The 18433-nt window shown below is 42.6% G+C and overlaps 1 protein-coding gene across 4 annotated transcripts in view; it reads right to left on the reverse strand.

The window, feature by feature from the left end:
- STRIP2 (striatin interacting protein 2) overlaps window positions 1-18433 on the reverse strand; it is an 85572-nt gene that overhangs the window by 50117 nt on the left and 17022 nt on the right. For 2 of the 4 annotated variants that reach the window (XM_021002311.2, XM_021002314.2), the window contains 9 exons: window positions 11708-11828; window positions 10852-10920; window positions 10214-10320; window positions 9318-9445; window positions 5935-6135; window positions 4585-4814; window positions 3680-3745; window positions 1739-1802; window positions 951-1022 (listed from right to left, as the gene is read on the reverse strand). In XM_021002311.2, coding sequence (XP_020857970.1) covers window positions 951-1022; window positions 1739-1802; window positions 3680-3745; window positions 4585-4814; window positions 5935-6135; window positions 9318-9445; window positions 10214-10320; window positions 10852-10920; window positions 11708-11828 — 1058 coding nt within the window. The remainder of the gene's footprint in view (window positions 1-950; window positions 1023-1738; window positions 1803-3679; window positions 3746-4584; window positions 4815-5934; window positions 6136-9317; window positions 9446-10213; window positions 10321-10851; window positions 10921-11707; window positions 11829-18433) is intronic. The other 2 variants (XM_021002312.2, XM_021002313.2) reach the window with 2 other exon arrangements.

Below are 18433 nucleotides of genomic sequence, written 5' to 3' on the forward strand. Positions count from 1 at the left end.
GCCTCATTTTTCAAATCTGTAAAATGATGAGAATTTCTAGGATTCTTCATAGCACTAATGTTTCTTGGCTCTATTCCTCCCATCCCCCTGGCTGGTGGCCCAGAACTCTTCTCACTCTTTTCCAGGTGGGGAGAACAATGCAGCATCCCTACACAGAAGCCCAGGAGGATTGGAGCCAGGGACCCAGGAGTTAGTGTACCTAGGCTCCTGCCAAGGCTTCATTAGACACAGAAAGGGATGTGCCACGGGCCGGATATACCTGAGCTCAGCACAGAGCCCCAAGCAAGACCATGATACGCAGTGAAGAGGACAGAACCCCCAAAGCTATCTTACACAGTCAGAGCTAAAGGGAAGGGAAGAAGGGGAACAGGAAGAGAAAGAACTGGAAGAGGAAAAAAAAGAGGAGAAGGAGAGAATGGGAATGTATGAAAGGAAAGAGAGAGGAAGAAGAGACAGGGATATGTCCATAAGACAGCCTTTGGGGTAGGAGGAGAAAAGCAAGAAAGACGGCATAGAAAGGTGTCTTCCCCTTTGGCCAAAAGTATATAACTACCCTGACATTTTTGCTATTGGTGACAAATATTTGCTGCCCTATATGAAGCTTTCATTTTTATAGGATGAAGGATGAGAAATAGAGGAGAGATGAGAGGGAGAGGCCACAATGTGGCCAATCCTACACCTGTCCCTTCCCCCAAGGCAGGACTCCTAGGTCGCGTGGACACAGCTCTTGAGACTCAAACCAGGTTTATTCTCTGTACCGAGAGCAACAGAAGTGCTACCAGGGCCTTGGCAAATAAGGCTCTTGGAGAATGAGGACAAATCAGGGTGTCTTCTCTTTCCCCCACATTCTGGTTGTTCTTTCTTGATAGCACTGAGTCTGTACAGAATTCCAGGACCCCATCTGTGTCTTCCTTCTGCCTTCCCCACAACCACCAGGCCTCTTGTCTCACCAGGGACATGGGACACTTCTCCAGCTCTTCTTCATTCTTGATCTGAATGTCAGAGATGGAGATGTACTTGTGCTGAGGAGACAGGGAGAAATCACTTGGGGAGGAAGACAAAAAGAGTTTGCCATGATGCTGGAGAGCAAAGTTTACCCACTATGTGGGATGTACTCCAGAACACAAGTAAATACTGCTCAGCCAAAACACAGGAAAAATATAGAGCATTCACTTGTCCTAGATCCATGGGCTTGAGAGGCCTGCTTTCACAGTACGGGGTTGGCACACTCTTAATACACTGTTCACAACCAGGGCTGGCACAAAGCCAAGGTACTCATCTGTGTGCGCTCCCAAGCAATGGCCAACCACAGCCTGGCCTTACACAGAAGATATGATCAGAGATCTAGAGTTGGAAAGGACCTGTCAAGGGTCATCAAATCCAATGCATTTATAGATGAGGAAACTGAGGACTTGTAAGGAACTTGCCCAAGGCTGCCCAGATAGTAATTACCTGGCAACTCAGGTTTTCCTTCCAGTTACTGAACTGATTTAAAGAGATGGAGATATAAAGGAAGGAAAGGAAGGAGAAGAAATAAAGGAGAAGGGAAAGGAGAAAGAAGGGAAAAAAGGAAAATTTTCATCATGTGGATTGTTCTCAAAAGGACAATGTTAATAGATCCTAGAGGGAGCCCTGATCTCATCTTCTTGGGCAAATGGTCAGAGTGAAATGTAAGAATTCTTAGACACCCCTGATGAACAAGTCAATTTCCCCACCCTGGTACACTAATCTTGGTTACCTGCTTCAAGGTCTTCACACTTTCATGGATGGGCCTTGGCAATCCCACCAAGGTGTCTGTATCCCTGCAAGAGGCAAAAATGCCCAAGACACCCAGATTAAAGGTCTCACCCAGAATCACAAAGAAAAATCCAGCTTCCTGCCCAGCTCCCTTCCCATGGGCCACAGGCCCTTCCTTCCTTCTCTCATCATCTCAGACAACTCCCATAGCTTCCAAAGACCCTATTGTGGCCAAAGGAAACAAAAGACATTGAGGGGACAGGTAAATGTGAGAGATGTTTTGGGGGGAGGGGAAGAAGACAGGCTTAGGATCTGGTTAGAAATGTCAACTCTATCTCATCATTTCCATTTGAAAAAGGTCCATATGACTCAGGTCCATTGTCTTCTTTGGGAGCCTCAGAAGCAAGGACCTTCTAGTAGAATACAGGGACCTATCTTTGGAATTACAGTGGTACAGGGTAAGAAATCTGATCCGTTTACCAGGTGGAATCTGGCAGCACCAGGGATCATAAGAGGAGGTACAGTAGGTAGAAACACTGGATTTGGAATCAGAAGAACGGATTCCAAGTCCCAGCTCTGACACTTAGTAATTGTGTAACTGTGGGCTAGTAATAATAATATTTATTTAGCACTTACTAAGTGTCAGGCACTGTGCTAAGCACTTCATAAGTATTATCTCATTTGATCCTCACAACAACCCTATGAGATGGGTGCTGTTAATGTCTTGCACAAGACCACATAGCTAGTAAATATCTGGGGTTGGATTTGAACTCAGATCTTCCTGACTCCAGCTCTCTATCTATTGCACCACCTGGCTGCCTCGCCAAGTATCTTAAGCTTCCAAAAGAATGCAAACTCCCTGAGAGGAGGGTCAATGTCATTATTATCTCACATAGTGCCTGGGCACATAGTACGCTCTTTGTCAATGCTTCCTGTATTGTGTTGGTTTCTACCTCTGTAAAATGGAGATAATGACATTTGTACCCTCCTCAGATTGTCATGAGCAAAGTGCTTCGCAAGCCTTAAGAAGCTTCATCCATACCCTTTCCCTCCCTCTTACAGATCTGGGGGGCCAGAGGTATAGAACATTGCATATAATGTTGGATACGTATTATAATGTTCCATAGAGTGCTGGGCCTAGAGTCAGGAGGAGAAGACCCAGGTTCAAATCTAGCCTCAGACACTTTGTAGCTATGTTCTATAACAGTATATAGATTCTTTCCATGTTAGAAATTCTGTTTTGCTGAATTTTTATTCCTTTTCCTTTTTTTAAAAATTCTTTTTTATAAGAGATGGTTCTTTAAGAGGAGGGAGGGAAGGAACATAAGAGGGAATATCTAGGTAATGTACCAACAAAAGACATCAACAAAAATCTCTTTTAAAAGACTATAAAGACTTCAATTATTATGACCATAGGATGATGCAACTTGAAGATGGGGCCAGGAAGGCCCTTCTAGAGAGGCTGTGGGATTTGTCCAGGGTCATAACTAGTCAGTGGCAGAGCTTCCAGAGTTCAGAAACGTAAACAGAAGTTCACCCTGAGATATTACTATGAAAGGAACTCTTTAAATGATGCTCATCTGCTCTGAAAAGGAAGGAGATGGGGTGGGGGAAGGTAGGGGGTAGGAAGGAGGTCCCCAAGTCCAGCCTTTTTTCAGTATAGTACAGAGGAACAGAGTTATGAAGTCCTGGGTTCAAGGCCTAGCTGGTTGACCTCACTCAGCCAGGCACCCAAACTTTCCTGGGCCTCAGTTTCTCTCCTTGCAAAATGAGAAGGGTCAGACAGGGCTTTTCCAATTCTTATGTCCTATAAGTCCTTGACTGTCAGGCAGCACTTTCTAATTTCCTCTGTTCTTTATGTCAAGAACTCGCCACACATTCTCACATACCCCATCGTCTCTCTCCACCTGTCCTCCCACCTCCAGATTGCAAAGTCACTTACTGCCCCAGGGTGAAGCCGATGAATTTGTTCCTACTAATCTCCAAGAAGTGCTCAATGTCCTTCTGTCTGAGGGGACAGCAAAGAAATCAGAGAGATGGATAGAAAAGTCATTCAACCGGTCAACAAGCATTTATTCATTAACTTACTATGTACCAGGCACATTTCAAAAAAACATATTGCAAAAGAAAGTCTTCAAGGGCTTACATGCCGAGGTCCTGAGATGTGGGGAAAGGAGGGAATGAGGGGTTGGAGGTAGCTATTAGAACCCAGAATTTCTGGCTCCCCATTGAGCTTGCTTTGTTTGAATTTTTCCCATTTCTGACCAAACATAACTGACCTTTGGAGTTCAGGGTAGACCTTCTGGAAAAGTCCCACACTCAGCCAATAAACATTTATTGAGTGCTTACTGTGTGCAAGGCAGAGAGACTTTAAGGGCCTAGGTCTTCAGGCCCTGAAATGTGGGGAAGAGAGTGGGAGTAGAGACGAGAGAAAGAAGCAGGCAATAGCTCCAGAAAACTTAGAACCCAGAATTCCTATCTCTCAGTCAAGCTTACTTTGTCTTAGAGCTTTCTCTCCAATGGAGACATATCTCATACATGCTTTCTGTTATTTTGCTGTGGGAACTTTTCCCATTTCTGTGGAAGGGATAGAGTGCTGGGCCTAGAGTTATGAGGAGAAGACCCAAGTTCAAATCTAGCCTCAGACACTTTGTAACTATGTGACCCTGGGCATTTAACCTTTGTCTATCTCAGTTTCCTCAATTGTAACATGGAGATAATAGTACCTACCTCGTGGGGTTGTTGTGAGGATCAAATAGGATGGCATTTGTAAAATGTTGAGCAGTGTGTCTGGCACATCAGCACTATGTAAATGCTTATTCCCCTCCTCTTCCTGGCCAAACATACCTGACCTTGGGGGCCCATGGTAAACCCTTAGGGAAAGTCACACGCTCTGTGGTGGGAGTCTGGGAGGGTCGAGGTGGGACCAGTGGTCCCCGCTCCAGCAGGTCAAGCTCTCCATCCAGGGTGTTCTCTCCTTCTCCTGCCTCCTCCTCCTCCTCTGGGGGAGGCTCCTCATTCTTGAAGAGATCACGTTCATTGTAGATGTCCAGGCTGTCCTGCTTGGTGAGGAGCTGCTGGGCCAAGGCAGAGGTGAAAGCGGTTCAGAAAGAACAGCCCTTATCACACAGTTGTTCCCCTCCCTTAAGACCCTACTACAAGGAGGAGAGGGGGTGGGGGAAAAGGACTAGGTCCATGCCAGCTCTTCCAAAACGCCTCTTCTTTTCCAAGGATCCCATTTCCCATTCCCTACCCCCTTAGCTCTGTCCCAGTACAGGAAACTCCCAACTGGTCCCACTAACAAAAGAGGGTCAATCTACACACCCCATGACAGTGGAAGGTCCAAAAGTTATTTCTAGTTAGCTTTGACCATGCCCTGCATTGCTTTTTTTGGGGGACTCAGGGAGGGGGGGTAAGGCATGTGGAGTAAAAGACATTCCTTCCTAATGTGAGTATTCAAATTATTATCCATTCCAGCCAGTTAGCTGAGTGGGTTTCAATCTGCAAAGGGGCTTCAAGTTATACATGGGTCAGTTCTATGGCCTGATCCACAGTCTTTATGTATCCTTAACCCTGAGCCAGCAATCTATGCTCCTAGGCCCTTTTGGGCCTTCTGCTATTTTATTGATAAATGTTGGAACTTTTTCCATTCTTGGACAAATGTAGCTGGTCTCAGGGGCCCAGGGTAGATCCCTGGGGAGACAAACACACACCTAAGAGGGAGCCTAGGTTAGCAAAGGTAAGAGTAGGGGGCACCACTCCGGGTGCTCCAGGGCCCTTAAAAACTTTTTCCTGGTTTGCTTTGCAAAGCCCTATCTAGCCACTGTGGGGCCCATGGAAGCTCAGGACTCCTGGAGGTGGGACAGCAAAAGCCCAAGGAAGGTTTGTGTTCAGCTAGAGTCTGGCTGGACATTCCTTGTGGGGTCTGGACTCCATAACTAACCCCAAGGGAGGCGGCACAGAGCAAGTCAAAACATTAGAGCAACTGTTTGCCCCAACAGAACATTGAGAACTCTTCAGAGGAGATGGCTCCAGTCCCTGGGACTTCCACAGAGGAGGCCAGGCTGGGTCAAGGAGGATCATGCTATCCTCTCCTCTTTCTCTGCTGAAGATGGGGATTTGGCTTCAGGTGGGATTTCCAGGTTTGGTCTTTGTTCACCTGTGCAAAGACAGCCTCACTCAGAGACAGTCATTCACCTTCCGCCCCCGGCGGCCTCGTTGTTTGGAGGACTGTGGTGCCATCTGTGACTCCCCCAGGTCCAGGGTGTAAGAGGGGGGTGAGGCGGCCCTCATGCTGCGGACCACCTGGATGCTGTCCTCTGCCAGCGGGGGCAAGCTAAATTCTGCCCTCTTCTGTATCTTCAAGGCCTGTAGGGTCTCAAAACCACCCAGGGTAAACTGAGGGGGAGAGAGAGCAAGAAAGAAGGGCAGTGGAATATAAGAAAGACAACTTCAGCCTCTTTAGTCAACAACCCAACAAGAACTAGGAAGAAGAGAAAGAAGCATATTACCAGGGTGTTAACCTTGGGGTTTAAGATGCTAATTAATAATTTAAAATTATAATTATTTATAAATGTTTTATTGAAAGATCAACATTGAACATCAATACAGACAACTAAACTTACTTGGTAACTACATTTAAGTTAATAAATTATATTTATATGGCTAGGACTCCTTGGATAAGTCCCTTAAACTCCCTGAGTCTCAGTTTCCTTATTCATAAAATGGGGATGATAATATTTGCAGTTTCTTTCAAACTGATGTGAGAAAAAGGCTTTGTAAAAGCATCATAGAAATATTAGTTACTAATTATTTTTACTATAGCACTTTATGTACGTTAAGTAATTCCATCCTAACAATTTTTGCTGTTCAGTCATTTCAATGATGTCCAACTCTTCATGAACCAATTTGGGATTTTTCTTGGCAAAGACACTGGAGTAGTTTGCCATTTACTTCTCCAGCTCATTTGACAGATGAGGAAACAGAGACAAACAGGGTTAAGTGATTTGCCTAAGATCACACAACTAGTAAGTGTCTGAGGCTGGATTTGAACTCAGGAAGAGAAGTCTTTCTGACTCCCAACTCTAACTACTTCACCAACTAGCTGCCCCATCCTTACAACAGCCCTGTGAAATAGCTGGTACAAAAATTATTATCTCATTTTATAGATGAAGAAACTGTGCCCAAGATCACACAGCTAAGTGAGACAGATTAATATATCACTATTTTACTGTCTCAGAGATCATAACAGCTTCAGGGGAAGGTCGCATACACCAGCCAGAATGGGGGCTCCTGAGACCCCACAAAATAATATGATAAAAGTCTGGTTCTCTCCTTCAAGGATCAGAATCCAGGTATCCTAAACCAAGCCAGAAAGGCTTTTAGTGGGATTATGGGGGATGGGTCTCCCTGGATGATAGGAACAGCCATTGATAAATCTGCTTCCTCATACAGCCAGGTAGGGAAAATATGTAGTACTAAAGGTAGATCTAGAATGAGAAAAGCCAGGCTGAATTAATAATAACAATACTAATAACGGACATTTACATAGTTCTTTAAGCTTTGCAAAATGCTTTTCTACATTGTCTAATTTGATTATCACAACAGTTCAAGAAACTGAACCCTAAAGGTATATTATTCCTGCTTTAATGTAATACAATACAATCTTTTGAAATAGGTGCTGTTATCATGGGGGCAGCTAGGCGGCACAGTGGATAGAGTGCAGGGCCTGGAGTCAGGAAGACTCCTCTTCCTCAGTTCAAATCTGGCCTCAGACACTTACTAGCTGTGTGACCCTGGGCAAGTCCCTTAACTCTGTTTGCCTCAGTTTCTTCATCTGTAAAATGAGTGATAGGAGGCAATGGCAAACCACTCCAGTAACTATGCCCCAAAAAAACCCAAATGGGCTTTTCAGTACATGACTGAACAAGTTGTTATCATCCCCATCTTACAGATGAGAAAACTAAGGCTTAGAGAGGTCACATGTCTTACCCATGATTAGACAGTCAGGAAGTAGGAGTCTGTCTTTCCTGACTCCAACGTCAAAATCTATTTCACTGTCATGGTACCTATAGCATGCTCATTGATGTTGCCTTATGATTGTGAGAACAGGGACCATGCATTCTTTTCCATCCCTTCCCAGTGCCTATGACATCCATAGTATAGTGGATCCAGTCTGATCTTGAAGTCAGGAAGACCTCCATTTGTAATCCTGCCTCTGCTCCATATTAACTATGGGACCCTGGGCAAATCACTTAATCTCACCAAGCCTCAGTTACATCATCTGTAAAATGGGGATGACAATAGCATCTACTTCAAAAGACTGCATTATTACCTCTATTCTGCAGATAAGGAAACTGAGGCTAAGAGACATTTAGTCACACATCTATTAAGTATCAGAGGCAAGATTTGAACCTAGACCTGCCCTGTCTGATGCTGTTTCCACTAGAGGGAGAGAAATTGGACTTCATTGGTATACAGAACTCCCAAGTCAACACAGCAGTTTGTTTTGCTTGACTATGCATGTTTGTTACAAGGATTTTTTCTTTTTCAATTAGAGGAGGGGATGGAAGGGAGAGAAGGTGAATTTTTGCTAATTGAAAAAAAAGTTAATTTAATTTTTCTTTCTTTCTTTCTTTCTTTCTTTCTTTTCTTTCTTTCTTTCTTTCTTTCTTTCTTTCTGGCTAGGCAATGGAGTTAAGTGACTTGCCCAGGGTCACACAGTTATTAAGTGTCATGTGTCTGAGGCCAGATTTGAATTCAGGTCCTCCTGAATCTAGGGCCAGTGCTCTATCCACTGTGCCACCTAGCTGCCCCAATTTAATTTTTTTAAAATACAGCTCCAGCCTTGAAGTCACGAGGACCTGAGTTGAAATTTGGTCTCAGACACATAACATACAACACGTACTAGCTGTGTGACCCTGGGCAAGTCGCTTAACCCCAATTGCCTAGCAAAAAGAAAAAAAAGAAGCATACTGGAAGTTCAAAGAGGTTTAGTGACCAGCTCAAGATCACATAATATGAATCAGCAGTGAGGCCAGGACTAGATCCCAGGCATGCTCAATTGCTAGGACCCCTCCCTCAATTTTTAAAAGCCATCACATTAATTCATTTCTAAACCTTCCCTTTCTCCTTTCCTCTACCCGCCTCTCCATGCTATATAAAGAATTCCCCTGACCACAACACATGAAAGTATCTCTTCCTCTACTTCTCATCCTTAAAAAAGAGACAGTATTGAGTAGCAGAAAAAACCCTGGACTGAAGACTGAGGCAGTAAATGGACCCAAGGCCTGCCACTAACTGGCTGTATTACTGTGGGAAACCTCTGTGAACCTCAGTTTCATTTGAAAAATGAGCAGCTTGAACTAAATTCTCTAAACCGCTGTACGTTATGAGAGACCCCTCCGACCTATCCTGGGACAATTCTCTCCTTTGAGCCAGTGGCCCCTCCCCTTCCCACACAAGCTTGGGAAGCCTAGAGGAAAAGACAAGGGGAGTCAGGGAGTTGATAGAATTGACCGCTCTGTCACTCCTGTCTGATGTTGAGGCAGAAAGGGGATAGGGTGGGCTGGACGACTCACCAGGACCACCTTCCAGAGCAGAAGCAGGACCTTCTTCATGGGGAAGTGAGGGGCGAGGCCGCTGCAGAATTTGGTGATCATGGAGAAAAGCAGGAGAACAAAGGGCTCCTCACTATGTACCGGGAAGCCTGGTGAGAAGAGGGTATTGAGAGGCACAGCCTTTGGGGGGACCCTCCCCCTGGCAACCCTGCCTCTTTACTAATACACACACACACACACACACACACACACACACCCAGGAAGGGGGCTTACTACTGAAATGCATGGATGTAGCTGTTTAGTGTGGAAATGGCTGCGATTCAGAGTACGTTCACCAACGAGTGAATACAGATAAGTTGGTAGCGATTAGCGCTTTCCTTCTAAAAAACCTCAATGGAATTTCACAGAACCTACCTCGTTTGTGCCCCCACTGACTGTCTCAAAGATCTCAAAGATCATAAACCATCCCCATTACTATCCCTTTAGGTATGGAAGGGCTAGGGTTACTATCCCTACTTTACAGTTGAGGAAACCGAGGCACAGAAAGGTTAAACAACTTGCTCAAGATGAAACAGCAAATAAGTCATAGGAAGATAGATTTAGAGTTGGAAGGGACCTCTGAAGTCATCTAGTCTCATTTTACAGTTGAGGAAACTGAGGCCCAGAGAGGTTAGGGGACTAGGCCAAGGTCACACAGGTGATGACAGAGCCAGGATTGGAACACCAAATTCAGCACCCTCTATGGCAGCCAGGTCTGCTGACAAGTAACATCACACCATGGCTATGCCATGGCAAGAGGAGTCCTTAGTCTCGGGCAGTTTGGAGCCTCAGACAGCACGGCCATCAGCTTCTCCCTCCACAAGCCAAGGCCAATGCTACATCCTGCTTCCTGCTCCCAAAGTCACACTCCTCCTCACTCAGCTCCGTTTGGAAGGTTTCCCGGACTGCCCTCCAGCCGCTAGGGTCTGTGTCCCATTCCAGGCGAATGTTTTCCACCATCAGGTACATGACACTGAGCAGCACTCTGTGAGGTGGAGAGGAGATAGGTTGGAGGACCGTGGCATTGTGGCTTTGGGGAATGGGATGCAAACTGGCTGGCCCAAAGGAGTTAAGTCTATGTGTCCCACAGGTGCGGGTCTCAGGGACTTTCTTCCATATCTAAGGACTGGGGGTGCTGAACCCTCACCTAAGGAGTAGTGATTCCACCCCACAGTCAGAGGATGATACCCCAGTGGCCTGGAGGTAGGGGAGACGATGGGCAAAATAGTGGGAAGGTAGTAAGCCACCGCTGCTGACTTCCCCTCTTGCCCAGCCTGGGGGTCTCCCTCTCCATTGACCTCATCCATCTGAGTTATCACTAGGCCCTAGAACGTTCACCTTTTCCCTCGAGTTCCCTGATGGCCCAAGAGCTTACCTAGCTTGCAATGAGTCTAGAACCCAAGAGTTCTGTCTCCTGGTTCAACCCTCTCCCATTTAGCTCCCAAGCTGATAACACCCTCTAGTATGGAACTTCAGGGGAGGCCCTGAGGACCACATACCCATAATCCCTGTTCACCTGAGTTCTGTGCTGTCTGCAAGGGAGATGGCTGGTTTCCGAAGGGCACTGCTACAGGCCTGAGTGTTGCTGCCATGGGGAGAATGGAGACAGTACAAGAACTCAGGAGAGACCTATTCACTGGTCATGTCTGCGTTTTTCTCTCTCTGTCTCTCTCACACACACACACTCACACACACACACACACACACACACACAGATACATACAAAGTAAACAGAAGATGAAGAGGCTTGTTCAGAGTAAAGAAAACCCATAGCTGGCAAGGGAAGATAAAATAATAATAATCATAACCATAATTCATCTTTTTCTAGCACATTAAGGTTTCAGGGTCCTTTACGTACATTATCTCATTTGATCTCATTGATAGAAGAGACTATGGATTGTGGCTCTATCCATCTTATGTCTCCCATGGTACCCAGTACAGTATTGGGCCTAGATCAGGGTTCTTAACCCCTTTTGTGTCATGGAAACCTTTGGAGTCTGGTCATACTACTAATGGACTCCTCCTCAGAATAATGATTTTAAATACAAAAAGTAAAATACAAAGAATCACAAAGAAAATAAAATATTAGTGAAAATGAAGACGTATTTTTCTTCCCCATCCAAGTTTACGGACACACTCCACCCCTGAAGTCTACCCATAGACTCTGTGGGTCTCAGGTTAAGAACTCCCACTATAAGCTGTCAGCCATGGCTAAGGGCAGAACAGAACCCCAGGGGTTAGCTGCTGTATGTTTTGGAGAGTACAGGTAGAAAAGCACCAGGGTGCGCTTTGGGGACTACCCTGTTCCCCTCCCCCCTGTGCCCAAAGCAGAGGAGCCTGGGCCTAGGAACAGCTTTCCAGAGGCCTCTCACTCAGTCTCCATGCGCAGCAGCTCCAGGAAGGCAGTGAAAGTTCCCATTTGGTAGAGCAGAAAGCTGTTATATCGTGACCAGTGCAGGACATCAGCCTCTGTGTCACATTCACCAAAGGTTCCTGAAAGAAGGAAAAGTAGGATGTGTGAGAATTAATTCAGTGAGGACTCCTACTCTATTCCTATCAGTATCAATTAATGTGATATGATTCTATAAGGGTAGCAATTATAAGTTCTGTATATTTGGCCCCAGAACTGTGAGCTGCAGATTATAAGTTCGTTTGCTTAATCAAAGGAAGCTAACTAGAGGCCCTCCCACCTTGTTTTTCCTTATCATGGTGACCAAGCCCCGTGTGCTGGAGGTGACTCAGTTACATGGAAAGTCCTCCAATTTATTTTTGTATCTCCAGACTTGCACAGCACCAGCAGGTGACCATCTTACGACCACTTAGTCAGTGGAGATGCCCCATGCTTCCCCCAATCTGTGCCCCTCCTGATAATAGGTAATTTTTGGCCCTTAAGAGCAAGGTCCATCAACCAATGAGGTTCTGTACTTTACCATGCCTCTTTTGCATGTTTGGGTATCAAACTATAAATACAAGGTCCAGGAAGAAGGGGGCATCTCAGATTAGAAGGAAGATCTGAGGTCCACTTCATTAAAGGGAACCATGGACTCCTTAATAAGGTGCTATGGGCTCAGAGCTTTGCCTCAGTCTCTTTTACTGTAGGTTGGTCTCCATCCCATTAATGGCACCCCAAGATGGGATGGTAATGTGTGGATCTCAACCTCTTTAGGTTGGCCCCAGCAAGGGACCCAAAAAGGAAGTGCACCCTGGGTCGAATTTTCACTGATGGCTCCCCCACAGACACCAGCCCTGGGAGGTTGGACTCCCCTCAATGTCTGTACCTAAATTCTCTGAGCCTAAGGTAAATCTCCTCAAGATTGGTGAGTCTGCCTTTCTTTAAGAAGGGTCCCCAATTGGGCTAAGAGGGACTGTTTGAATTTATGACTAATCTGTCTAAATTTATAAGCTCCAGAGCATTCAAATTCTATTTTTATAAAAACTATGTGGCTATAATTTTAACTTTTTATACACAGGCTACTGGTTTGGTTTTTTTTTTCTCCCAAGAAAAGAGTTTTCTTACTTTCCTTTTGCTAAGACCAGGGAGATTCAGCAGTGGAATTGCTAGGTTCTCATTTTCAGCCAGCTAATCTTAAAACTTCCTGTTAGCAGGCTTAAAATAGATTTTGTGCCTTTAAGTTCTTTTAACAAGGAGTAATTAAATCATTTTTGTCATCAGTAGAGAAATCTCTTAAATTGGTTGAGGCGGAACTTTCAGTGGTTCATAGCAGGGTGAGGAACCAAACTTGAGTACCCTGTGATCAGATCCTGGATGGGGAGGGTTTGGGGAAGTGATTCCCCACTCTGGTACTCTGATAACACCTTGAGGGAGCAATAATTCAGGCTAGACCCAATAGCCTTAGAAATTCCCAACCTCAACAGTAAACTGTCAAGGCTGTGACCATCCTGGAAACGATACCACCTTCTTCTCACCTGAGAAGAAGGCTCATTTTGGTTTTACAGATAAGAGGAAAGGAAAAGGTTCTTTCACTTATATGTGCTTAGGATTAAGTCAGTTATTGACCATCAGAGTTAAATTTTCATAAGTTTTAAAGGAAAGTGGGTATAAATTTTGCTGAATATTCACCTAAAAAGGACCTGTGGGGCTTAATTGACTGATCTTAGGACCCTAGAGGTTAAGCCCAGAAATTAAGTATTGGAAAATTTGCCAAAACAAATCCCTGAATATTACAATGGTAGCTGTAGGAAAGATGCCCATAGAAGTGGAAGTCAGGTAGGCATAAGATTACCTCCCTGGATTTATAATCAAAAGCTGGGGGGAGGGGGGAGTCATCTCTAGCACCTTCAGTGGGGGAACTTCTCAGATGGAATAAGCCAAAAGGCAGGTACCCTGGGAATCTAGTCCAATTCTTTCAGGGGAAGTTCCTCCAAAGAGTGCCACTCCTGGTCGAGGACACTCACAAGAGAGATGGGGATCAGGCAATAAGAAGAGAAATGCATCCCACAGGATCCTAATTGGAACAAGGGTGGACTCCCTGTCAGAGAATGACTAAAGAAAGAACTATTATTAAGGTAGTAAGTATTATGTGTCTGAGGCCAGATTTGAACTAAGGTCCTCCTCAATCCAGGGCCAGTGCTCTATCCACTACACCACCTAGCTGCCCCCCAGAAAGAACTATTAAGCTGTGTAAAGTTTGGTTTGAGACTTTAAAAAAGCATGACTTTTGAAATCTCTGAATGCCTTGGTTCTCAGTATAATCATTCTTTTTGAATTTATTTCTTATTAAAATATGTAGTTTTAAGACCTTTTTTTTGACAGTATTACATAATTTTTTTTTAGAGTGGGTAGATGGGAGTGTCGCTTGTATGCTATTGTACAGCTGATGGGTGTTTTGTCTATTCTTTATTATCCTAGGAGTTTCATGCTACATATAACCAACCTATTGCCTATGAGAAACATGTCAGAGAATGTATTTACAGCCATTGTTACAATTTTATAATGTATTTTTCTATCTTGTTTTATATGTATGTGATATAACATTAAAAAGAATTTTTTTCCTGATTGAGAAAAGGATGCAAAATGCAAAACCCATAATTCTGATAAGTGAAAATTGTCAATTATTTTTCAGTACTTTATTACATTGAGAGTGTTGTCTTTCTTGGGCTTTTAGTTAGCTACTGAATGAATACATTAGACACATTTAGGTTTTAGTTGGGATTTTACATAGCTTGCATTTTAATTCTTTGGCTCTTTGCTGTTTCTATTAACCCATAGCATTATTTTAATAAATGTTATAATACCAACCTACTTTTTAAAAAAAGTGTGAGAATACAGGGGACTAGGGGCAGCTAGGTGGCACAGTGGATAGAGCACCGGCCCTTAAGTCAGAAGGACCTGAGTTCAAATCCAGTCTCAGACACATGACACTTACTAGCTGTGTGACCCTGGGCAAGTCACTTAACCCCAACTGCCTAAAAAAAAAGAAAAGAAAAGAAAGGAGAATACAGGGGACTATTTTGGTCAAAGTATGGAACTTTTGATTACTTAGAAAGTTACATAAACCCACATAAATCACCAGCATTTCTATATATTACTAACAAAGCCCAACAGCAAGAGATAGAAAGAGAAATTCCACTTAAAATTACTGTACACATTATAAAATATTTAGGAGTCTACCTGCCAAAAAAAACCCCAGAAACTTTATGAACACAATTGCAAAACACTTTTCACACAAATAAAGTCAGATCTAAATAATTGGAAAAACATCAGTTGCTCATGGGTAGGCTAAGCCAATATAATAAAAATGACAATTCTACCTAAGCTAATTTACTTATTCAGTGCCATATCAATAAAACTACCAAAAAATTATTTTATAGAGCTAGAAAAAATAGTAACAAGATTTATCTGGAAGAATAAAAGATCCAGAATATCAAGAGAACTAATGAAAAGGAATGCTAGGGAAGGTGGCCCAGTCATACCAGATCTTATATTGTATTATAAAGCTGCAATCATCAAAACTACTTGGTACTGGCTAAGAAATAGAGTGGTAGATCAGTGGAACAGGTTAGGTTCACAAGACACAGTAGTCAATGAGTATAGTAATCTACTGTTTGATAAACTCAAAGACTCCAGCTTCTGGGATAAGAACTCATTATGTGACAAAAACTGCTGGGAAAACTGGAAAAGAGTATGACAGAAATGAAGCATAGACCAAAATCTAACACCATACACCAAAATAAAGTCAAAATGGGTACATAATTTAGATATAAAGGCTGATACTATAAGCAAACTGGAAGAGCAAGGAATAGTTTACCTGTCAGATTTATGGAGAATAGAAGAATTCATTATCAAATAAGAGACAGAGAACATTTTGAAATGCAAAATGGATAATTTTGATTACATTAAATTGAAAAGGCTTTGTACAAACAAAGCCAATGCAACCAAGATTAGGAGGGAAGCAGAAAACTAGGAAAGAATTTTTACAACCAGTGTCTCTGATAAAGGCCTCATTTCTAAAATATATAGAGAACTAAGTCAAATTTATAAGAATACAAGTCATTCCCCAATTAATAAATGGCCAAAGGATATAAATAGGCAGTTCTCAGATGAAGAAAATAAAGCCATCCATAGTCATATGAAAAAATGTTTTAAATGACTATTGATTAGAGAAATGCAAATCAAAACAACTCTGAGGTACCACACCACACCTATTAGATTGACTAATATGACAAAACAGGAAAATGATAAATATTGGAGAAAATGTGGGAAAATTGGAATGCTAATGCATTGTTGGTGGAGTTGTGAACTGATCAAACCATTTTGTTTTAGGGGTAGCTCGGTGGCAAAGTGGATTGAGCACCGGCCCTGAAGTCAGGAGGACCTGAGTTCAAATCTGTCCTCAAACCAAACACTTGACACTTACTAGCCAATTGCCTAAAAATTAAAAAAAAAAACATTTTATTTTGTTTTTTGTTTTTGGCTAGGCAATGGGGTTAAATGACTTGCCCAGGGTCACACAGCTAGTAAGTGTTATATGTCTGAGGCTGGATTTGAACTCAGGTCCTCCTGAATCCAGGGCTAGTGTTCTATCCACTGCGCCACCTGGCTGCCCCTGGAGAGCAATTTGGAACTACGCCCAAAGGACTATAAAAATGTGCATACCTTTTGACCTAGCAATAGCACTTCTAGGGCTGTATTCCAACGAGATCATAAAAATGGGAAAAGGAGCCACATGCACAAAAATATTTATAGCAGATCTTTTTGTAGTGGCAAAGAAGTGGAAATTGAGAGAATGCCCATCACTTGGGGAATGGCTAAATGAGTTGTGGTATATGAATGTAATGGAATACTATTGTGCTATAAGAAATGATGAACAGGCTGACTTCAGAAAAACCTGGAAAGACTTATATGGTCTGATGCTGAGTGAAGTGAGCAGAACCAAGAGGACTTTGTACACAATAACAGCCACGTTATGCAATGACTAAGATTGTTAAACTGAACCCTTCTCAGCATTATGAGGATCTAAGACACCTCCAGAGGCCTCGGGATGGAAAATGCTGTCCACATACAAAGAAAGAACTATGGAAGTCGACTCGCTATCACTTATTTTTACCTTCTGTTGAGTTTTGTTTCATCTTTCTGATGGTTCCTCCTATTGGTTTTAATTTTTACTTACAATTTCACTAATGTGAAAATATGCTTAACGGGTATGTAAATGTAAAACCTATATCAGATTGTGTGCTGTCTTGGGGAGGGTGGGGGGGAGGAAGGGGGAGAAAAATTTTCAACTCAAAAGCATATGGAAGTGATGGTTGATAAATCAAAATAAATTAGTTTAAAAAAAAAGAAAGAAATGATGAGCAAGCAGACTTCAGAAAAACCTGGAAAGACTTGTAAGCTGAGTGAAATGAGCAGAACCAGGAGAACATTGTACACAGTAACAGCCACATTGTGAGATGACCAACTTTGATAGACTTAGCCCTTCTCAGCAATATCTAAGACATCTCCAAAAGTCTCACGATGGAAAACGCTATCCACATCCAAAGAAAGAACTATGGAGTTTGAATGCAGATAGAAGCATACTATTTGGTCTTTTTTTCCTTCTGTTTTGTTGTTTCCTTTTTCTTGTGGTTCCTTCTATTGGTTCTAATTCTTCCTTACAACATGACTAATATGAAAATATGTTTAATAGGAATGTATATGTATAGCCTATATCAGATTGCACACCGTTTTGGGGAGGAAGAGGGAGAAAATTTAAAACTCAAAAGCTTATGGAAATGAATGTTGAAAATTAAAAATAAATTAATTAATTTTTTAAAAAATTAATTAAATTTAAAAAAGAAGAATCTTTAAAAATTATACAATTTTATTGAACAATCTCCCCAAATCACCTTAGAACATATGAACTATTGATATTGCTAATTTCCTCATTATTCTCAGTTTTTCTTCCTGTGGTTATACTTTGGCAAAAAGTCTAGAGGAATGGAACTTTAACCAGCTGTTCTATCTACTGGGGACTGATATTAGGGACTAAATACAAAGCACATTTTAAATGAGTGAACCCAATCAGCAAATTAGCCTAAAGCAATTTGTATTGTTACTAAATGATATGCTTTATTGATAAGATTCTAAAATCATTAAGGTAATTAGGAAACAGAAGAATCATTTTAGGCTGACAGCAGGATTCTAGCCACAAGACAGTCATAAATTCTATACTTAAGAGGAGACAGGTAAGATATTGACTTAAAAATCTTCTAGAGAAAAACTTGGGAGAAGTTCAGGCCTGATTTAATGTTGTGTCTTTTTATATGTTCTCTGTGTGTCCATTTTGTAAATGACAAGACTAAGTTTACGAATAGTGGGTTCTTTACTTGAGATAGAAAGAGACCTTATACAATTAGGAAAATCTTTAAGAGAATGGGAAATAAGTGTCTGTGTTATGCTATGCTTGCTTTGCGCTAACCCATAGCTAACAGATGTTTTAATATGTTATTTTTAAAAAATAGATATAGAAATAAATTAAGTGTGGATAGAGCACCAGCCCTGGATTCAGAAAGACCTGAGTTCAAATCCTGCCTCAGACACATAACACTTACTCGCTGTGTGACCCTGGGAAAGTCACTTAACCCCCATTGCCCAACCA

Source organism: Phascolarctos cinereus, unplaced genomic scaffold (genome assembly GCF_003287225.1).
Source record: "Phascolarctos cinereus isolate Bilbo 61053 unplaced genomic scaffold, phaCin_HiC Scaffold_1;HRSCAF=81, whole genome shotgun sequence".
Taxonomy (NCBI): Eukaryota; Metazoa; Chordata; class Mammalia; order Diprotodontia; family Phascolarctidae; genus Phascolarctos; species Phascolarctos cinereus.